At 43.6% G+C, this 21,039-nt stretch overlaps 1 protein-coding gene across 1 annotated transcript; it reads left to right on the top strand.

Moving 5' to 3' along the window:
• The first annotated feature begins 252 nt into the window (after positions 1-252).
• cep170ab (centrosomal protein 170Ab) lies at positions 253-14,015 on the top strand. The gene is made up of 17 exons (XM_061085323.1): positions 253-357; positions 492-581; positions 1,706-1,784; positions 1,988-2,046; positions 2,483-2,645; positions 3,709-4,275; positions 5,541-5,896; positions 6,002-6,133; positions 6,339-6,471; positions 7,343-8,782; positions 9,030-9,273; positions 9,482-9,590; positions 9,775-9,924; positions 10,825-10,913; positions 11,310-11,403; positions 13,602-13,653; positions 13,759-14,015. Exons 1-17 carry the CDS (start codon positions 253-255, stop codon positions 14,013-14,015), a joined length of 4,119 nt encoding a protein of 1,372 aa, XP_060941306.1.
• Positions 14,016-21,039: the final 7,024 nt, after the last annotated feature.

The raw sequence follows: 21,039 nt of genomic DNA, 5'->3' as shown, positions 1-21,039 counted from the left end.
CACACACACACACACACACACACACACACACACACACACACACACACACACACACATGCACAGATTAAACAGATGTTAAAGTAATGTGCTTGCTCTAATTGTATGAAGCTATAGGCCTCATTCACAAGTTGTATGTGAATATTTTCAACGATGGATGGATGATGGATGGATGGATGGATCTAGGCAGTCTTAGCGCTGTTCCTGTTTCCAGCAGGATGCATTAATGGTCAACGGTGAGCTCACGAGGCAGAAATGAGTCTGACTTCCTGGTTCCTGGTGAGCGGCGGGGGGACGCGCCATCGTCTACCCAGGGAGATGATCTTTGTGGGGAGGGACGACTGCGAGCTCATGCTGCAGGTACGTTACTGTTGCCTGTAACACCACTGGCACCAATGCTTGGGAGCTGTCATCCATCTGCCGCCTGGATGATGATCTGAAGCAGTGCAGATTAGCATGGATTACTGTGATTGACTGGATTGTGTGTGGTTTAGTCCCGCAGTGTGGACAAACAGCACGCCGTCATCAACTACGAGCCAAACACAGACGAACACAAAGTCAAAGACCTGGGCAGCTTGAATGGGGTGAGTGTGTTGTTCATCTACCACCGTGTGTCTTTACTGCTTCATCTACTTACTGCTCAGAAAAGCTTGAAACCATAACATATGTTAAACTGAATCTTAATATACAAACATATCCATATGTACATTGAAATGGATTTTGGCCGCTGACATAATTCCCCCTGTCTGTACTGGCCCCTTCTCAAAGTGGAGGGTTGGGGAACAGAATCCACAGGCCTCGTTCTGCTGGAAAATACATTCTGAAAGTCAGCTGAAGTTGTGTTTCCCCCGACAGTGTTTCCATGCTGAGCTGTGGTGAAGGGAAAGCAGCACAAAGAGGAAAATGGAACCGTAACTTTGAAAGATACATACATGTTATTTTGACTTAGACTTTCCAAAACCTCAGGGTAGCTCTTCCCGAACCTTTCAATGTAATTATGCACACAAGGTGAGGAGTGTGGATTTTGTTTTCCAGCACTTACAGACAAATCAAATTAGGAAGAGATCCTTTTAGGTCAGTACGGTGAAGAGGGACAAAGACCGTCTCAGTGTCTGTATGTGCATGTGAGACTACAACTGGGTGGTTAAACCCCCCTGTTGTTCCAAAACTGGATAGATCTATATTTAAATAATAATTTTTAAAGTTCACAGCATCACTATGGATCATGTTCTCAGTGTAATCATAAGCAAGCTATGTTATCCTGTTAAAAAATGACAGTGTGACTTATTTCTTTGGCCTAATATGTTCAACTTCTACGATCAGTCAAAATAAAGTGCACATTTTTTTTTTAAACTTCCTTAGTTACAATGTTAAAGAAAGTTTAAAAAATCCATATCCGCCCCCTGGTCCAGATCCACACATATTTTAATGGATTTTTCCCTGACTCATACCATATCTTTCCACCAAGTTCCATGGAAATCCATTCAGTTGCTTTTGTGTAATATTAATAACTAACAAAGAAACAAACCGAAATGTGAAAACCTAACCTCCATGGTGGAGTTCATTATAATTAAAATCAAGAAATGTCTGTTCAAAGTAAATTAGATAAGGACTTTGTGTTAGCTTCCATTAAATCATTAAGCAACAAACACTAGTGACATACATCAGCAAATCCTGAGCTTCAACTACAGTCATCTTTTATTTGCAGACATTCGTCAATGACGTGAGAATTCAGGAGCAGATCTACGTCACGCTGAAAACCGACGACAAACTGAGGTTTGGATACGATATCCTTTGAACGTGGTCTTGTTTTCTCTGTCAGAACCCAGTGGGTGTCACTGCATAAGGTCAGTGAACACCAACAACACTGTAACCGTATCTGTTCTTGAATAGCTGTGAATGCTAACTGCACTGTGAGCTGCTGTATAATAGATGAGGCGATCAGTGCATGTTTCTCACCCCTGCTAAGACTTTTCTTAACCTGCCTCACATACCAACCTGTTCACTGTGGTCCGAGGAGAGATGCATATTCCAGAAGAAGCCCTCAAGGTCAGACGCTCCACTCCACAGTGCATGCAGTGAGAAAACCTGTATCTGAAGTTTAGATCTTGACTGACAGTGTAAATACAGTGTGTCCGCTCACAACAGGACAGCTGGATATCTTGTGTCCTTGTGGAAATAACAGAGAGATGTATTTTTGTCAAAGAGAGCAAAGAGTTCTGCTGAACTGGAGAAGTTAATATCATGATTCTGCATCGTCATCACAGCAAACTGCACAGGAAGCTGCAGCCAAGACAGAATTTCAAGTAGCTCAACCTAGTGCTCAGTGTTAATATTCAGCACGTCTCTTCAGTTATATTCTATTACTTAGATCAAAAACGAAGAAATGTTCTGTATATCCCTTGGTTGTATCCCTGCCATTCTACATTATGCCGCATTCGCCTCCATCAGTGCAAACTCACCTTGCCCTTGTCTCATCCGTCAGCATGAGAAATTCAGCAGCCAGCTTCAGCTGAACCAGATGATGCATCCAAAAGGTGTAGCCTCTAAATCTGAGGTGAAACCCCCTGAAGCAGCTGCAGCACCAGTGTGTGAGGCGACCACCGCTAAGCCCCCTGAGGCCAGCAGGACGGAGGACAAGACAACAGGTGAGCATCCAAGGACACATTTCACAGTCCCTGGTTACAATACTGCATGAACTTATGAATGACCTAGGGTTGACCTTTCATTTACAGGCCACGGCTACGTCAACGTAGATCACAATCTTCAGCGGCAGGAATCCTTACATATGCGTACACATGGCGTCTAGGCTGCAACTTAACCACTCCCCCCGATATGATTACATTGATATGATGGGAGTGATGAGCAAATACTTGTAAGCCCCCCGTCGGAGCCTACAGGTGGATGCTGGGGTGGTGGAGGGGCTGAAGCAACTGGCAGCAATACTGACACAGCAGTGGGGCAAGCAAAGGGAGCGATGGGGAATTTTCTCTGCTTAAATAGACCGCCTAATAAGGTGGGTGTGTATTATAGATGATTGTGGAGGGCGAGGTATGTCACATGGTGTATGTCACATGATTGGAGCAGCTGCCTGAACTAGCTCACATGCGTCGCTCCATCTAGCACCTTTAAAAACAGGGATTTCAAAGTGCTTTGGCAGACAAAGCAGAGGTAATACTTAAAATGCAAGAAGACAACATCACATAAAAGCAAATAAATACAAATAAAAAGTATAACATAAATAAAACATAACATAACGAAAGAGCAACATCACATAAAGGCAAGTCTGTAAAATGGGTTTTCAGAAGTGATTTAAAAGAAGTCCCAGAATCTGTGAGGCTTATCTCCACATGCAGGCCAAAGCAGGGTCACCTTTACACTCAAGCCTCTACTTTGGAACGACAATATATCGATGTTAGCTGTCAGAAGATTAACTGACACAAATTTTGAGAATTGATTGTCAAAGTTTTTCATTCATCAAAAAATTTGCTGCTTCTTTGTAAATTTCTGTGAATTTCTTGATGTTATGCTGTTCGTCAGACAGGCCAGACTATTTTAATTCCTGAATATGAGCTCCAGAAAGTTGTGATTGTCATTTTTCATTTTTCCAACAATTCAAATATTAAATAATTAATCCATACATAAAAAATGTATGCAGTCATGTCATTCTCTTGTAAAATCAACCAATCAATCAAATGTTGTATTTGCCAGGGGATGTATCAGCTTTGCAAAGGGGCACCCCCCTCTATGGCCAGCCTGCCTGGTGGGGAGATGGAGACCCTAAGGGCAAACAACCAGGGAGGCCTGAGGACAAGAGCTCTGAGCAGAAAAGAGAAAAACCTGATGTTTCCAACTCCGCCTCTCAAACGACCTCCAGTCAGGAGCCAAGCTACTTTGAAATCCCAACCAAGGACACTCCCTCAGCTGGTAAGCTGAGTGGCGAGTCCCCCTCACGAGAACCAGAGGCTGACTCCTCTGCTGCTGCGGAGCCCGTTCATGGCCACGCTTCCTTCACCATCGACTTTGACCCTGGGGCGTTGGCTAAAGTCCCCGTCAAAGATCGAGTTGTGAAGGTAGGGCCAGAGACCAGGCCGCGTCCTAAACGACCTGTCGGGGAGGAGCTGAGTCCGCTGCAGACGGCCATGGTGGCGGCGGAGGTCAAAGTCGCTGACTGGCTGGCCCAGAACGAGCTGCCGCTGGCTCTCAAGGAGACGGTGGCAGAGGACGACGGGGAAAGTGTGAAGAGTGATGTTCCTGTACAGCTGAGGAGTCTTAAAGGTGCGTGTGTGTTTGTGCAGCACCTATCACCATAGCGACTAGGGTTGCAAAATTCCGGGAATATTCAAAGTTGAAACTTTCCATGGGAATTAACGGGAATATACGGGAATTAACGGGAATAAACTGGAAATTTTGTGGATAAATTATACTAACTGTATTTACCTTGTCATATACAAACATAAATATAAACATTTTGTTTTGTTATAGGCTGATTTGAGCCCTGAGGAAACTTTGGGCACTTGACTATATGCTTCTGCATCTTTGTGTCATTCTTAACATAGGTCTTTGCACAGTATTTGCTAATGTACACAGCCTTCCCTTCTACATTGGATGGGGTGAAATGTCTCCACACATGAGATAGTGCACGTGGCATTGTTCTGTAGAATAAGATGAGAAAAAAGTTTGTAAAAAAACACTAATGCAATGCTAGAGATATAAATAGTTAGCCAAACAATTGGAATCGTCTGTGATTTTTTTTTACAATTGATGGATAAATGAATGGAAATAGGCTAGATGAACAGATGAACAATCCTCAATAAGCATGCTAATATGTTTTCCCCAGTAATATCATCGATACTTACCTGACTAGTCCTGCAGACTAGAGCAGGCTTCAACAGCCCTGCTGTAGTGTGCAGGATGCTGGGAGTTATCTGTGCATGTGATGGAAGAATGCACAGTGGAGGGTTGAAATTCAATGTGCAGCGTATGCTGCATTCCATACATCTTTAAAATAGAGTTTTGAATGATGTTTTTATTGCTCAGCGTTTAATTTGCGTCTTTCTTCAAAATCCCCTACTTAATTTCCCATGGAAAGTTTCCGGAAATTTATCGGAAACTTTCCACCCCTTTGCTACGGAAGAGGATTAGGGCCACTGTGGAAAAAACAAGTGAGTTCTGAGTTTAAACTCAGAATTCTGACTTTTTTCTCAGAATTCTGACTTTAATTCTGACTTTTGATTAAAGTCAGAATTCTGACTTTAAACCCAGAACTCACTTGTTTTTCTCAGAATTCTGAGATTAAAGTCAGAACTCAGAATTCTTTTGATTCTTTTGACTTTTGATTAAAGTCAGAATTCTGAGATTAAAGTCAGAATTCTGAGTTTAAACTCAGAACTCACTTATTTTTCCACAGTGGCCCTAATCCTCTTCCGTACTTTGCAACCTTAATAGCGACCAAACATCACTTGCATGGATGATGTACATCTTTTCTGCTAATTAGGTCTAGTCTCTTTCTTACCCAAGCACTCCTCTCTCTCCCATACCAGGTAGTAAACACGAGGACGGCACACAGAGCGATTCAGAGAACGCACTCGGAGAGCAGCGGAGAGATCGTCCGTGGGGCCTTTGGGGGGGCGCAGGGATGAAGATCAGAGAGGGTCGAGCCAACGTGCCAGAGGGGCTCTTTGCCGAGGAGGACAGTCCTGCACGCCGTCGCAAATCTTCAACCTCTAAAGCTAAAGGAGGATTCCTGGAGAGGCGATGCGGTTCGGCACCACACCAGCAGAGCGCGCGTGACGAGTGCAACCAGCAGGGAGACGATTATAGTGACAGAGGGACCTATACCATCGACTTGGAGAATGGAGATCAGGAAGAGGAGGAGGCCAGGAAAATGATCGATAAGGTGAGGAAGAGGAAAGTTGCAATATGCTGAGGTGTTGAGTTTGCTTCTGTTATGTCACAGAATAATTTGTGTGTGTGTGTGTGTGTGTGTGTGCGCGCGCCGCAGGTGTTTGGTGTGGATCAGCAGGAGGCTGTGTGTGTGTCGAGGCTGGGGTCCACTGACCAAAGAGAGAGAGTCACCTCCCAGAGGTCTGGGGGGATGGGAGACAGAGGGAAGCCTGGACGCATGGAGGCAGAGGTGCACATAGTCACAGTCATTTTAAAGCCCAGTCAAAGTGCTGTGTGTATTTATGTCTCATGTTATTGACAGAGGTTCTTTTTGAATGTATACCTGCAATATGTGTGGGACAAGATAAACCATTGAAACAGTAAACTGCCACTGCTACTGTGTTTAAATGCTGACATTTTTCCTCCGGTATCTTTTTCATGTTGTCTTTGTCCAGGTGCTATCTGAGGAACTGGTGGTGGGTGGTCCTCGCTGGGTCTCACAGTGGGCTACTTTGGCTGCCAGTCACATCAGGACAGATCCTGAGGGGTCGGGAGGGGAGAGTCACGTCATGATTACAGAGGACAGAGGTGTGTAGGACCCTTAGCTCATCTGAGCAGGGAAGACTTACGTTTTTTGGTCGGTCGGCTCATTTGTAATATTACAGGGTTTCCATTGGGTTTTACAAAGGCTAGAAATTAATAATCAGATTTTAGTCTTAACTTAAGTACTTAAGTATGTTTAACTATAATGTACCATCACTTTTAGGTTGGTCTTCATTATGTTAACGTTTAGATAATGCCTCTTCGGTTGCGCTTTAAAATGATGTCATACATGTTTCTCAGAGATACAGGTATAAGCACAATGTAATACAACTACAAACGTGACCGATATTGAACTGATAACTGGTCATCTACAAACACCCTGCTCTTACTGTACGTTCCACACTCTGCCTCTAGTTTGTGACATAACATGGGGTGTTGAGGTAATTCAGCTATTACTTCTATTGGGCAGTGTGAGTAATTCTGCTCTTTATTTTTATTCATTGTGGTCTGAAGAAGTCTTGAATATAACTTGTTGAAACCTGCAGAAACCCTGTACCTGCTAAAAGTTTCTAATTCTATTGACTTCAGTCACTTTTCATTTTCCTGACAGTGTGACGTTTGACATGGGAAATAACAGTCTTCCTTGTACAAATGGAAAGTTTAACTCATGTACTCTGTAGCTAAAAACTCATCATTCAAATGACCAGTAGATTAAAGTGGCTAATGTTAGCAAGCTTTGGATAAATTGCTATGTAACTAGGTTCACATTAAGGTAGGTAATGTTTTAGGTAATGTTACGCTGCTCTGAGGTTAGTGAACAAAAGAACACATTCCCATTGAGGCTTATGTATATGACCCTTACCCATATTTTTCAGTTTCAGAATAATCCACTAATAATCGATTTCTCTGTTTTCAGCTGAAATAAATGAGTCCAGCCACTCAGCCTCCTTCGCCTCCTCAGGCTACACGGAGCGTAAGAGGAGGACCCTACCCCAGCCACCCGGTGAGGAGCTCACCCTGGGAAGAAGGACTCCAGGGTCAGGCCTGCGTACAGACATGGGGGAGAAACAGGACACAGAGCTACAGGAGAAGGAAAACCATGAGGAGAAGATGGTCAGGGGGAAGAATCGCCCCTGTGGAGGCGTGGGTAGTCACGGCGGGAGCCCGAGTCGCTCCTCACCAGCCAAGTCACAGGACAGTGGCGGTGGGAGATCGGCTCAGTCAGGCGTGTTGACTAAGCTTCCCCCTCGTCCATTAACCAGCGGCGAGAGGAGAATGGAGGAAGCGAGGAGGAGGAAAAAGGAGGAGGAGAAGGCGAGGGAGAGTGTCGGGAAACCGTTATTTAGGCAGGAGAGTTTTACTGTGGAGAAACCAAGCACCAACGTGCCCAACGAGCTAATTCCACGTATTGATGGACTGACAGGCAGCAGGACTCAGAGTAGGGAGACAGGCATCGATGGCGGCACAATGCAGAAGGACTCAGAGACCGTGGCAGCCTTTTTAGAGACCACTATTTCAGACCAGGGTGATCCACCAAGTCAGTCCATCGAAGGCTCCTTGTCACCAGAGTCGGACGTGGACACAACCAGCACAGTGAGCCAGGCTGATGGGGTGAGGAAAGTTGTCCAGAGACGCAGGATCCTTGCTGGACAGCAGAAGGAAAAAACAGTAGTGTGCTCATCCAGCAAGGGGCCTACAGGAGGCAGAGAGAGCCAGGACAGGAGGGTCAAGACTAGAACATCTGGCCCTCCGCCACGCAGTCGCCCCTGGACGTCGCTGGACCTCACTGACGATGACGTCAACTCCAACTCCCTCCCTTCAGACTCCCAGCCCACCAGGAACTCACATCCCAGAGCACAAACAGTGGGGGCAAGCACCAAGTCCAGTCGGGCTAAGGTCTCCCAAACCCCTGGCTCTTCTTCAACGAGTAAAACCATCAGTGCCCCCAAGCCCAGGCCCACTAGGTCGTCCCTACTGAGACGAGCCCGGATGGGAGATTCATCGGACACCGAGCCAGCTGATATCGACCGGATGTCGATAGCCTCTGAGGCCTCCACCGCTAGTTCCACATCCAGGACAGGGATGGCAAGAAGGGGAATGTCCAGGATAGAGGCTTTGGCACAGCCGAGGAGGCCGAGGGTGGGCTCCCCGTCTGCCCAGAGCGACTCAGAGGCCACTGTGACAAGGAGCAGAGGTCTGGGGGCCCGCAGCGTGGCAGGAGATTATAATATCAGACAAGGACTAAGAGGACCCAATGCGGCGTCAGTGCCTGGACCGAGAGCCAGGGCGAACAGCGCCTCCAAGCTGCCTGACAAGAGTAGAGCTGGCTCCACGTATGGACATGTCACGCCTGCATGTAAGTGTTTTTATTTACAAGAAAATCTCCTCAGTCGATATTACAATGAAAACTTCCACTTTCTAAAATGACTATCTTTTTTAAATATGCAATTATTGGGATAGAAAAAATGGGTTAGGGTTAGGGTTAGCTATATGTAATGTCCATATTTGTTTTTTATGTTTTACTGCTGAAACTTATCAACTTGCACTCTTGCAATAAAGAGAATAAATCTATCTATCTATTCAAAATGCTTTTCTTTCCTCAGCTGGCACCCGATGGCGCCGCGTGCCCGTGGAGTACGCCTCCACCTCGGAGGACGATTACGGCTCGAACCGCCACGTTTCCAAGCAGAGCAACACACAGCCGTTCCTGTCAACTCGAGTGGCCCAGCTCGGAGGTTCAGCTCCAGCTACCCCCAATCCTGCTGGCCTGACTGGCCTGAAGCAGCACTCCAGAGAACAGGACGAGTACATGAGAGACTGGACGGCACACAGCGAGGAAATAGCCAGGTACGCAAGTCAGAGGAACTCGAATGTAGCTGGAGAGCAGCGATGAGTCCCGATAGCTGTACTCAAAAATGCTTCTTCTGCTGTTGTTACAATTTGGTAAAGATTTCCTGTATTCTGCTGTGGAGGAACCTTGGAGAATCTATTACAGAAAGACAGGAAGAAATATATCCTGCAAGTGCATCATCAATGATTTGTATTTGTTCATCAGGATCAGCCAGGACCTTGCCAAAGACCTTGCCATGCTCGCCAGAGAAATCCACGATGTGGCAGGAGAGATCGACTCAGTCAGCCCTGCAGCCACTGATCCAGGACCTTTGGTAAAGTCAAGACATTCTACAAAACAAAGGATCAGCTGCAGTTTGTCTATCTGCTGCTTTAGATCGTTAGAATGTATTAGTTCTTCTTAACCCTGTGCCAGATTTTATTTAAGGATATAAACATTTCTCATACCAGAGGTTATGTTCAAATATAATTCTTTGATGTGTCTTGATTCTGATTTAGTTGGAGGAGGGTGTTTTTGATGACAGCTCGGACCTCGTTGGTCCCTCCGCAGATCTTGGACCCAACGGGCGCTCTGTGGAGCTGCGGCCCCGAGCTTCTCGTGGACAGAGCTCCCGCTCCATCCGCAGACAGACGTGGAACAGAGAGGATGTGAGTCTGTGCTTCAGTATTCAGCACTGCTCTATCTTTAAAAGTGTGAGACCATTTCCCTCCCAGGCAGACACAGGGAAGCTAATACATGTACTTGCCTTTATCTCCAGCAGGCTGGACTACTGTAACACTGCTCTGTCTGGTGTGTCTACTGAATGGCTTTGCTCCATCTTATCCTGTAGACATGCTTAAAAAAAACATGTGCCTGCTCGGTCCCTCAGATCCTCTGACTGAAACCTTTTTGTTGTTCCTGAAGTCAGAACTAAAAAGCACAGAGAGGCAGGCTATATTAATTACTCCCCTAAACTATGGAGCACTCTATGCACGTCTTAGGCTCTAAATGTGATGACAGTTTTTTGCTTTATCTCATACTCCTAAAAATAAGTTTTACCCAATGGCGGTTTTATCCTGGCCAATGTTAGCTTACCCTGCTATTTATATTTAATTTTATCCTTATTTTTGTATTACAATGTTATTGTAGCTTTCACATAAAGTACAAGGTGTTGCATTTTAGAGTTGAACTGTTCCATATAAGTAAAGTTTATTTTTTTATTATAAAGTGGAAACATGTGAGCCTGTGTTTAAAGCACCTCCATTCTTTGGTTAATGATGACAGTGGTGCACAGTTCGAAGATATCAACTGAACTCTTGGTGCAAAAGACTGCCACTAGAGGGCGCTTCCTACATGCCAACTTCACTCCCTCCTCAGCAGACAAAACTCTTCAGCTTCTGATTGGACAAAAATCAAAGCCTGAGATGATACAAAACAAAGTTTTTATAATATGGCTCTAATTTGGCTTATTCAGCTTCTGTAGTTTCTTACTAATGTTACACCATCTACGTTACCCAGTCATTACACACTGTTAAATAAGAGTTGTGTTTCTTTATATCATCCATCAGGCGGTGCTAGACGGTTTATTCCTAGCGTCTGTGACTCAACTGTCGACCAGGATACGTCAGTCTGTTGACAAAACCGGCTGCAAAATCAGGTGAGCATCCACCAGACAGGACAAGGCATTATTGTATCATAAACCATTGTGAATTTAATATATACACCACACTCAGAAAACAGCAAATGCAAGGTACACGAGCATACTGTGTATTCTTTGAAGTTTCCTGACTGTTTTATGTTGGAACTGGGTTAACAAGCAGAGTTTGAGTGGCACATCACAAAGGTTTACTCTGACAACCAGACACTTATCTTATTATAACTCACAGCATAAAAACTCAAAGGCCTTTTTTTCCATTCAACAATCTGCAGTCACTGCCTGAATTAAATCACTTTAGCAGTTCACTAACAAGAGCAGTCAACAATCAAGAGCTATATTCAACATTTCTTTCACATCTTTTACTTTCATCTATTTTTGCACCTGTCTGGCCTCCAGGATCCTCTTCAAGGATAGAGAGCGGAAATGGGAAGAGATTGAGAGCAAGCTGCAGGCGGAGCACGACTCCTTGCTACAGAAGACCTCCAACAAGGTGACAGCAAGTGAACTTCTTACACCGTCTCTTTTATCTAGTAATGGACTCTGAAGTAGACAGTACAGCAATATTTGTATCCACACTAGCAGCAAAGGTTTATGAGTAGTCTGGGGTTTGTTCAGTTTAGAATGAGTTCTTATGTGGTCCCCTGGGTTTTAGTTGAGTGTCCCCATGATATTGACATTTGGGGTTTTAATTGAAACTGCGGTGGCTCAATGCAGTGTCCGTACCTGACGTGCCTTTTTGAGATGGGCTGTTTTTTTGGTCTGTGGTGGTGCTGGTGGCAGTTTTCTCTCTGAAACTGTAGGGTCACCTGCAGTAATCGAGCCGCAGCAAGTAAAGACCAGCCGCAGGACTCGGTCTGCAGAACCCTGAAGCTGCACCATCGCTGCTGCTAAACAAAGAGCTCCTCATCTGTTCAGTGTAAACTCGACTTAGCAAACCCAGAACTGCAGAATTAGTTGTGGTTGACATTGCCATGAACGTGCTGTTGACGTAATCGACTGTCAATCACATTGATGAGTCTCAGCCACCGCTGCCGCTGAAGGGTACTGGTCACCTATTTACTCAAACGTTGCTAATATTTAATTTATTGTTTGTCCAAATGGAACCAAACTCGACACTGCACTTTCTTGGCCCTCAGCAATACTCCTGCCAAGTGTGAAGCCAATAGGATAAGCAGTCTGCGAGATATATGAGTGTCAGACAGACAGAGACAAAGATTTCTGGAATTAGTAGATGGATGTCTCAACAACTGTGGGATATAATCACTTAAATTATATTAGAACGTTTCCTCTAGGCATCAGGTCTTAATCTCACTTTTGTCCGCACATTACTAATCTCAGTCCCATAAGCCTTTACTTTACTTCATGTTTAGTGCTAATTAGTTAGCTTTCTGTCTCGTTTCAGAAAATGTGTGGTGTTGATTTCCCTGCAGGCTCAACATCTGCTTTGTTTCTCCTTAATAACAAGGTGGATCAATATCCTTGCACTTCCCATCCGAGCAATCTCAAAGTCCTGAGGTGCCTGTGCAAAAGCAACAAACTAATAACAATGCCAATGTAAAGTAATAAAGTGTTTGTGTGCTTGTGTGCGTGTGCGTGTGCGTGTGCGTGCATGCATACAAAATAACTCAACAAAGCATTAACAGATTGTCACCAAACTTGGTGTGAATATTACTTGGGAGTGTTTCCCAGATGATTAACTTGTAGAGTTGATCAGTGTGGATATGGGTGTGGGGGAGGACACCCCTGCAGTAGAGAACTGTATGCTTGTTGTGGCAAACAGCAAAAGTATCTACAGAGTTTATGCTGCTTGTCTGTCGAAGACCGTATCATCTTCATGGATGAATTTTTGGCCCCTACAAATTGCCCACTGGCTCGGAGACATATAACATCGATATAATTTTATTACTTTGTCAGCATTAGGACTTTGGGATTGTTCAGACAGGAAGTACAAGGATTTTCAGCCATATTTTTTCCCCCTCAAATGAAAGCAATATGCTTCCGTATATTTGACTACAATGTGCTGAAGTTTTTGGAAGAATAAGGACAGCAAAATGTATCGACTGCTCTGTGACTGCACTATTTTGAAACTCAATCCAGTGCATTTGTATTCAGTCATCAGAATAAAGGAATATCAGTAAAGTCTAAACAGCCTAATCATTGCTTTTTCCTATTATGTTGGCAGAAATGCATTTATTGCACATTTTGCCCTAGAGTTTATCTATGCCAGTAATTCATTAGCTTTTCAAAGGAATTGAATAATACCGTAGAGATTCAAATCCTTCACAAACCAGACAATATGTGATTAATTACTGGAGCAATCACACAGAGTGCTTACAGTGTCAAAGCCGTCTGAGGGGATCAAACCCAAGATACTTTTTTTGGAGAGCAGAGAGAAAAAAGAAAAAGACCCATGAGCTGTTGTTGAGGGTGTAAAAAGTTAGAGTCCACAAAATGTCTGCCTCTCCCCGGAGCAGGCTCATAAATCAGCCTTTAACCCAGCCTGGCCTCGTTTGAACCCCTGCAAAGATATGTCTACCCACGGCACAAGTCACTGGGCTCATAAAGCTTGGCTGAGGGCGCACGGCTCCAAACTTATTCCTGCAGCAACGAGCAGCTGAATCCAGGTGATTTATTCACCCAATCACATCCTAGACCAAACTTAATTTTTCATTTCTGTTCTCTTAACAGGAAATTTCACACATTCTTCAGGACCTGAAGAGAGTGGAAAGACAGCTGCTAGGTATCGGATGCTTTTCTTTAGCTTACACAGCTTCCCAGCATAGAAAAGTCTAAAGTGATATTGAAACACACCCATTTTAAATTATTTTATTTTATTTTCAAACAGTCATCGACATGATGGTGGACCCGGACGGCACCCTGGACGCCCTGACCTCCCTGGGTATCACCAGTCCTCTGGCTGACCAGAAGCTCATCCCTGGGTCTCAGCAAAAGGCGTCGCACCCTGGAGCTGAAGCCTTGTCCTGCTCACACTTACCCTCCAGGCCTGAAGGAGTGACCTCTGAAGCCGGTGGATCCTCAGACCATGCTGAGGCGACAGGGCGAGACCCAGGCCCCCAGCAGAGACCCAGGTCCTTCAAATGACTCGCTATGGAAATAATTCGGAGAATGCACCCTTTGTTTTAGGCAGTACACTGAGCTTGGTGGGAGGTTATTGTCTCGGTTTCAGTCCAGAAACAGACAGGAGGGTGATGCTTATCATGTGGTAAAGACTGAGTGTCATCTGTCTGCCAAACTGAATCATGTTACTGTTAAAGTCCTTAATAGCAGCTCTTAGGATGTGAGATACACAGTATGAAAACACGTCGGCATTAATGGGGGCTTATGACTAAGCTATGACATAACATACATTAACCCATCTGTGTTTTTGTGTTGCAGCTAATCCTTATTATCCTTGAAATCATTTGAAAAAAGAACAGATGTAGAAAACCATAGAAGATGACAGGACGTGATGTTAAAAGTTGACTTAAATTCCTGCTTAGATCCATTTTCCGCGTTTTGTTCATAAATCAAAGCATCTCTGACTTTTGCCAAAGGTGAAACGCTGTCATGCCGTTTAATAACCTTCAAACCTTCGCATACGATTCAAATCAAAGTCAAAGTTTGTCAGTCAGGAGTCCTTAGGCCAATTCATGGGCAGATGCAACGGATTCAGCAGAGCTTTGTGTGAAAACCGTTCTTTTATCCTGCCATAGAATTATTTATTGATAATATATATTGTTGGCCTGTTGCAAATGCGACCCCAAAGCTGATCCAAGTAATGATTTTCCATGTTTAAGAGGCCATAGTGCTTATTTGTTGGAAAAGAACTGGGTGTGTACAGTCTGTACCTGTGTAAATGTTTCTTATAGTTAAATTAAAAACTCTCATCCATGCCTTTTATCATTTTGGTGATGTCATTTAAATCAAGTGAAGACAAAGAGACCCTGTGTGTAGATACCAAATCAAATGTAGCTCCCAGAAAAACATGGTTTTTACTCTTCCAAATGTATTTTGTCACAAGTGCCCTGGAACAAACAATCAGAATAGAGAGAAGAGACGCTACAGGAGATGTATATATATATATATATATATATAGAGAGAGAGAGAGAGAGAGAGAGAGAGAGTCAGCGGAACTTGTTTCTTTGCACATTTCAATGCTGATATTTAGTACATTAATCTCCTCTCTGAGGGAATAGGACATGACGTGCCCCCATGACGCTCCTTTATCATGTCGGTGTCCCCGACCAAAAACAAAGCAGGGTTTAAAACCAGCCGCCTGTCGACGAGCATTTTGTCCAGTTTCTGTCTGATCACAAACAAACTGTGGTGTTTGAACCAGCATTGACAGGAGCTGCGCCTCCAACTCCTGCAGCTGCATTTTATCACCAACCGATGCAATGGAAGGACGGGCGACTGTGACGACTGTAGGTTTTTCCAATGTCTTGCCTCATACCGATGTTTACACATGAATGTAACCTGATCTGTTGAAAACATTTTAGCCGAAACAACTTTAATAATAAAGATTAATGACTGCATTTTGTGCTCTGCGCCTATTGTACTTTGTCTTAAATTCTGTTTGAGCCTTTTGGAGAATATTTGTTTGGATGTTTTGTATGAATTTTATTTCCTTTTTATTTAATTAACTTTTTTCTTTGTAACAATGTTGACCTTACAATACCTGTGTCTCATTTCCAATAAAATGCATGATAATCTTAGACTATTTGCTCTTTGCTTTTTTCATATACACAATCAAATGTTCTGTTCTCTTTGTCAGTTGCTGACCGCAGGTGTAGTTTGTCTGAGGACGTCGAAGAAGATTCAACTGGGTCCGCCCACTGAGGGCCCGGTACCCCTCCCCCACCATTTCAATTTCAATCAATATTGAATGTATCATGTGTTAAAATTGAACAAAGCTCTGCACTTTACTTCCCAGGACCACAAAGAATAATACATTTATTAAATATGAGGAAGGGTTAAAAATGCCATGTGGGGTTTTGTTCCTTTTTACATCCAATTACTCAGAAAAATGCCATGTGTGTGCCCTTGATGTCTAACAAATTAATGTGTTTTTTTTTCATTTGACAGCTACGTTGTTTACTTTCAGGTTTCCATCCTAGCAGGCTTCTTGTTAACGTGATATACAGTTTTCACAGCGGCATGAAATTGCTTGTAAACAGAGGTGGCATTAATCAAGCTTCTGTGCTATTAAGTCACTGAACTAATGAATGTGATCATGTCAAAATGGTTGGAGGTTGATCAGTGGATAGTGTGAGATCATTACCTTGCATTTGTATAGCATTAACTGTGTGTGAAAAGCGTACACATTTTGTCTTCTTGCTTTTGCCTGACAGCCAACAAAACGTGGAGCCACACATGAAAGCATCATTAATACAGACCAAAAACCTACAGGGGAACACGAGATGAATATTCAACCCACTGTAGCTCTACCTGCTCGTTCAGCACCAAACTTCAGCCTTAAAAAATAGACAACAAAATGCTTGTTGGTGAACATAGTAGCTATAAGCTCAAGCCAAATGATTCCCTTGGGAGCTGGAAGAAAGAAATAAAAGAATGAAAAGGGGAGTGAATACTTGACTTAAATCTGCAAGATGAACAGAAACATGGTGTCTTGGTTTTGGTTTTGTTTGGACCCCAAAGCAGCGACTGACACATGTAGGGAGAAAGAGAGAAAGACAACAACAAATCGTAAAACAAAACCTAAACAGAATCATCACACATGAACCCATATTAATGGAAATGTTACTGCTCTTTGGAATTGGAAACTATGTAAACTGTTCAGGTTGAATAGATGAAAGTTGTATTTCCAGTCCCACTGTTTCCCCAAGAACAAGAACAGACTGAAAGAAATCATTTGTTGCCATTAGTAGATATAACAAAGTACATTGACTTTGTTCTTGTTCATTTTTCAAGTATCTGTACTTCACTTAGGTATGTCTTTCACTTTCAACCCATTACAAAAACCAGCAAACAGCTGTACTTGCAAATCAACTACATATTTTTTTTTATATATATTTCTTTTAAATCAATAACATGGGGTTACCAATCCACAGATCCAATCAGCGGGCAGGTAACATTAGATCCCGCCTCCTGAAATAGATTTGGAAGAATCTGACATCCATAATGATGAGATTAGGGAATAAGTACCCAACAAGTACTTTTAAATGAATTACTTTAAGTATATTTGAAATGAAGTACTGACTTTAACTCAAATAGACAAGTTAACATGATATTTTGACCTTTACTTAGGTACAAATTATACACTATTTATGTGTACTTTTAATTGAGTCCTTCCTGCACCACTGCAGGTTTTGGATGAAGCATGTAATTGCTTGGTTATTTCACTGGTGTACTGGTGTCTACAGTTATTCCACAACATTTGATTATATATTAACATAAAATTAGTAAGTGAGTTTTGACAAACCTGAATGTCAAACTCTGGTATGCTCATCACTCCAGTGCAACTCCACTTCTTCATCTTCATCACATCGGAATCTCCACCAGCTCCCCCCCCCCCTGTCTGGCCTCTACCTCACTTTTTGAGCCGCCGCACTACTAATTGTAGGTCTCCAGATATTCTGCTCCACTTCCTTAATCCTCGGAGCTGTGTCAGGGGTTTTCCTCCCTTGCGAGTAACATATAGCACAGAGACCTGCTGGCAAACATCAGCACTGATGCAGGTGTTCACCTTAGTGGGAACACTTTATCCGAATTGCTCCTGCTTATTTTCATTAGGTCCAGGTTCCCTGTTGGCCTTGTTACCTCACTCACACTGCTTGAATTTATTGTATATGAATAAAATATTCCTATCACTGCAGCTTTCTTACCTCTGGGATGTGAGTCTGAATGTCCTCGAAATAAAAATGATGTCTGTATTCACATATGTAGACCTAATAAAAATTCATGACTGTAGAATATTTGCCAGGTGATGCACAGCATGCACCTTACGTGCTGTTGTGTGTAATTTGAGGTGCCATTTTTTTTATATAGGACCTGTGCGGTCTCAGAGTGAATAAGATATACGATGTAATCTGTGTGTGGGGGGGGACTACAGAGGGTTTTTTATCTATTCTGCACCTCCTCATTGGTCTGACTCCCTGAATGTAGACTGTATGTATGTCTCCAGCTCTGTGGACATTGGTCTGACTAGTTCCTCTTTGATGGACCATTAATGCGTCTGGGAATTAGGAAGAACAGGAAAAGGGAAACAATCCTCTGGGTATTCACATCCACTGTAGGATGGTACACAGCCAGAAGTTTTAGGTGGGTATAGTAAAGACAAAGCGTAATATGCAATCCATATTCTCATTTTAAAATGCTGTATTGACTGAATCGGTAAATCTAAAAAACAACTTACATTCGCTGATATTTGCTGACACAGTAGCAGTAGTGGAACTGTGTTTTTATTTAGATCAGTGTAAACTCTTTGTTTTTATTACACAGCCCCTGTATTATGTATGACCAATAAAAAAAGGAGGAGGCCATAACAATCTCCAGTCACCTTGTTTTTGTGTGTGAATGTGTGTGCGTGTGCGTGTGTGTGTGCGTGCGTGTGTGTGTGTGTTTGCGTGTGTGTGACAGATGGCTGCTTTCTCGACCTTTCCAAAGGTTTCTTGAGGTGAAGCTACTGTAGCTCAGGACATCCAGCCTCTACAAATCAGTATTCTGGATGTGAGGTGCAGATGGAAGAAATTAGATTTCATTGTGTGTGTGTGTGTGTGTGTGTGTGTGTGTGTGTGTGTGTGTGTGTGCGTGCGTGCGTGCGTGCGTGCGTGCGTGCGTGCGTGTGTGTGTGTGTGTGTGTGTGTGTGTGTGTATGTGTGTTTGTTCGTGCCTTCATGTCTGAAACTCTCCTCACACTTTCCTCAATCTGATTACCATCTTCTTCCTCTGGTTTTGTTCGGTCTGCTCATATTTAACATCCACTTAATCCAGACGCCTTCAGAAACCCACCGCCTGCCTGCCCCTCCCATCCAGCCTGAGACTGTACTACACACAAACACACACAAACACTCACACACACCCTCCCCAACAAGTGTGTTGGAGTGTCCTCACGCACTGGCCATAAACAGTGCACTTTGTCGCTCAGACAGCACAGAGTCCAACAGTGGCTCATTCAGCTGCGGACTGATGGAGAGAGACGCAAAGAGAGGAGACGTGAGTGACAACATCTGTCCGTGTGCCTGTCTTAAAGTGTGTATGAGTGTGTGTATGTGTGTGTGTGTGTGAGCATCAGTCTCTGGCCCGGCAGACAGGGGCGCGCAGGTCATCAATGGAACTGTCAGATGACCCAAGGTCGAGGGGGCAAGACGAGGCCCCCCCAGCACTCTCACCCTGCGCGTCCCTGGTGAAAAGCAGCAGTGCTGTCCAGCAGCAGAGCTACTCAGCATCCATCTTCCTCCGACGCAAAGACAAGCTGGAACAGGTGAGTCAACCGGCAACTGTCTCTCTAACATCAGCACTGACTTATATAACTGTATAGCTGCCTTCTGGAAAGTGACAAGGTGAAGTATAACTGGGAGGGAGGTCATCCACTCACTTGAAGGATCTACATTAAATATGCAAAGTATTCACAAGTGTATCTATTAAGTATATTAAACTATGTATAGTCGACCAGCCAGTTTACCCAGTGCAGTATTTTGCAGGCCGTGAGCCCAGGAGAGGCATTGGTTTCATCCCCTGGAAGCCCATTCATTCTGCATGTCTGCATCTCTGCATACGAGAGCTGCTGCTGGATAAGTGTGCGACTGAGCTCTGTATCTTCAATGAGAATTGATTACCACTTTCTTCACAGCTGCCACACCCACAGCACAGACACACACACACACACACACACACAGCAAACACACACTAACACAAAAAATACACAGAGACCAAGGATACTACACTCGAAACAAGCTGAAATGATTTTCTTTATGATTTTTTTTATACATTCCTGAATTTAGAATTGGTAAACCTTCATTTTTACTTTAAGAGGGTTCTAGCCTAAAGATTACCAAAGTAGAACATCTTGTATTTATGAATATGATCTTGGTTGTTGTTGTCTATTGATTATAATTGTTTGCTTGAACTCTGATCTACTCACAAATGCTTAAGCAGGGCAGAGTTTTGTAATCAACCATTTAGGAGATTAGTCGATCAACCAAATATTGGTCTCCCCTCAGTTTTGATTTTTAAGATGCTTTTCGTTGTGTGGAGTGAGAGCCATGCCTGTGTGAGTTTGTTGTTTGTCTTATTTTTTTTTGTCAAACACGGTGAATATACAGTATCTTCTTCAGCTCTGGTAAACTATGAACACTGGAATCACACACAATCACACACATCTGCCCGGTGATGCAGTGGTTGGAGCTGCTGCCACACAGCAAGAAGGTTCCAGGTTGGGCTGGGATATCTCTGTGTGGAGATGGCAGTTTCATATTTGCATGTTTGTCTAGGTGAGGCCTGTCCTGTGTGGGAACTTCATTTAACAAACCAAATTTTGAGATTTCAGTCCCTGAAATGTGCCAGATTTTTTCATCCAGACACATCACACACTGTTGAACAGTGTATCTCTCCTCTTTTTACCATGTGACCTGTTAGAGGCTGAACTAACAGCTTCCGTGCTCTGCTCACTGATGGAGCCTTCTACAACTGGATCTCTATCTGCTCCCCCCCCCCCGTCCACACTGCTTTTGGCACGTGGCCCAGCTGTCTCGTTGCGCCCAGTCAGCCTTCACTCAGCACATATAACCCTGACCATGATGTTATTGCAGCACACACACAAAAAGAGACATGTTGTGTTTGTGAATGGAAAGCATGCTGCTGAGCTTCTGGTGTGAAGGTGAAACACCTACATCACAGCGTCCTTCATAGAGGCATGTCTGGATGGGAAGAGCGGACGACATCATTCACGCTATTCTAAATTTAATAATAGTTAATTCTAAAGATAGTTTAAGGGTCAAAAACAGGATGAGCAGGATAGAACTGGAATGAAGTGGATTTTGAGATGCCTGGATTACATATAAAACATATTTAAACTGTATTTCATAAAATCAGAATAGGCCCCACGTACAACCTGAGCATCTAGCCTTTACCTCATGATAACCTTTTGTTCCACAGTGATTTGTGT

This window comes from Limanda limanda, chromosome 2 (genome assembly GCF_963576545.1).
Source record: "Limanda limanda chromosome 2, fLimLim1.1, whole genome shotgun sequence".
Taxonomy (NCBI): Eukaryota; Metazoa; Chordata; class Actinopteri; order Pleuronectiformes; family Pleuronectidae; genus Limanda; species Limanda limanda.
The sequence above is the reverse complement of the archived record's forward strand: the minus strand, read 5'-3'. Positions and strand labels throughout refer to the sequence as shown.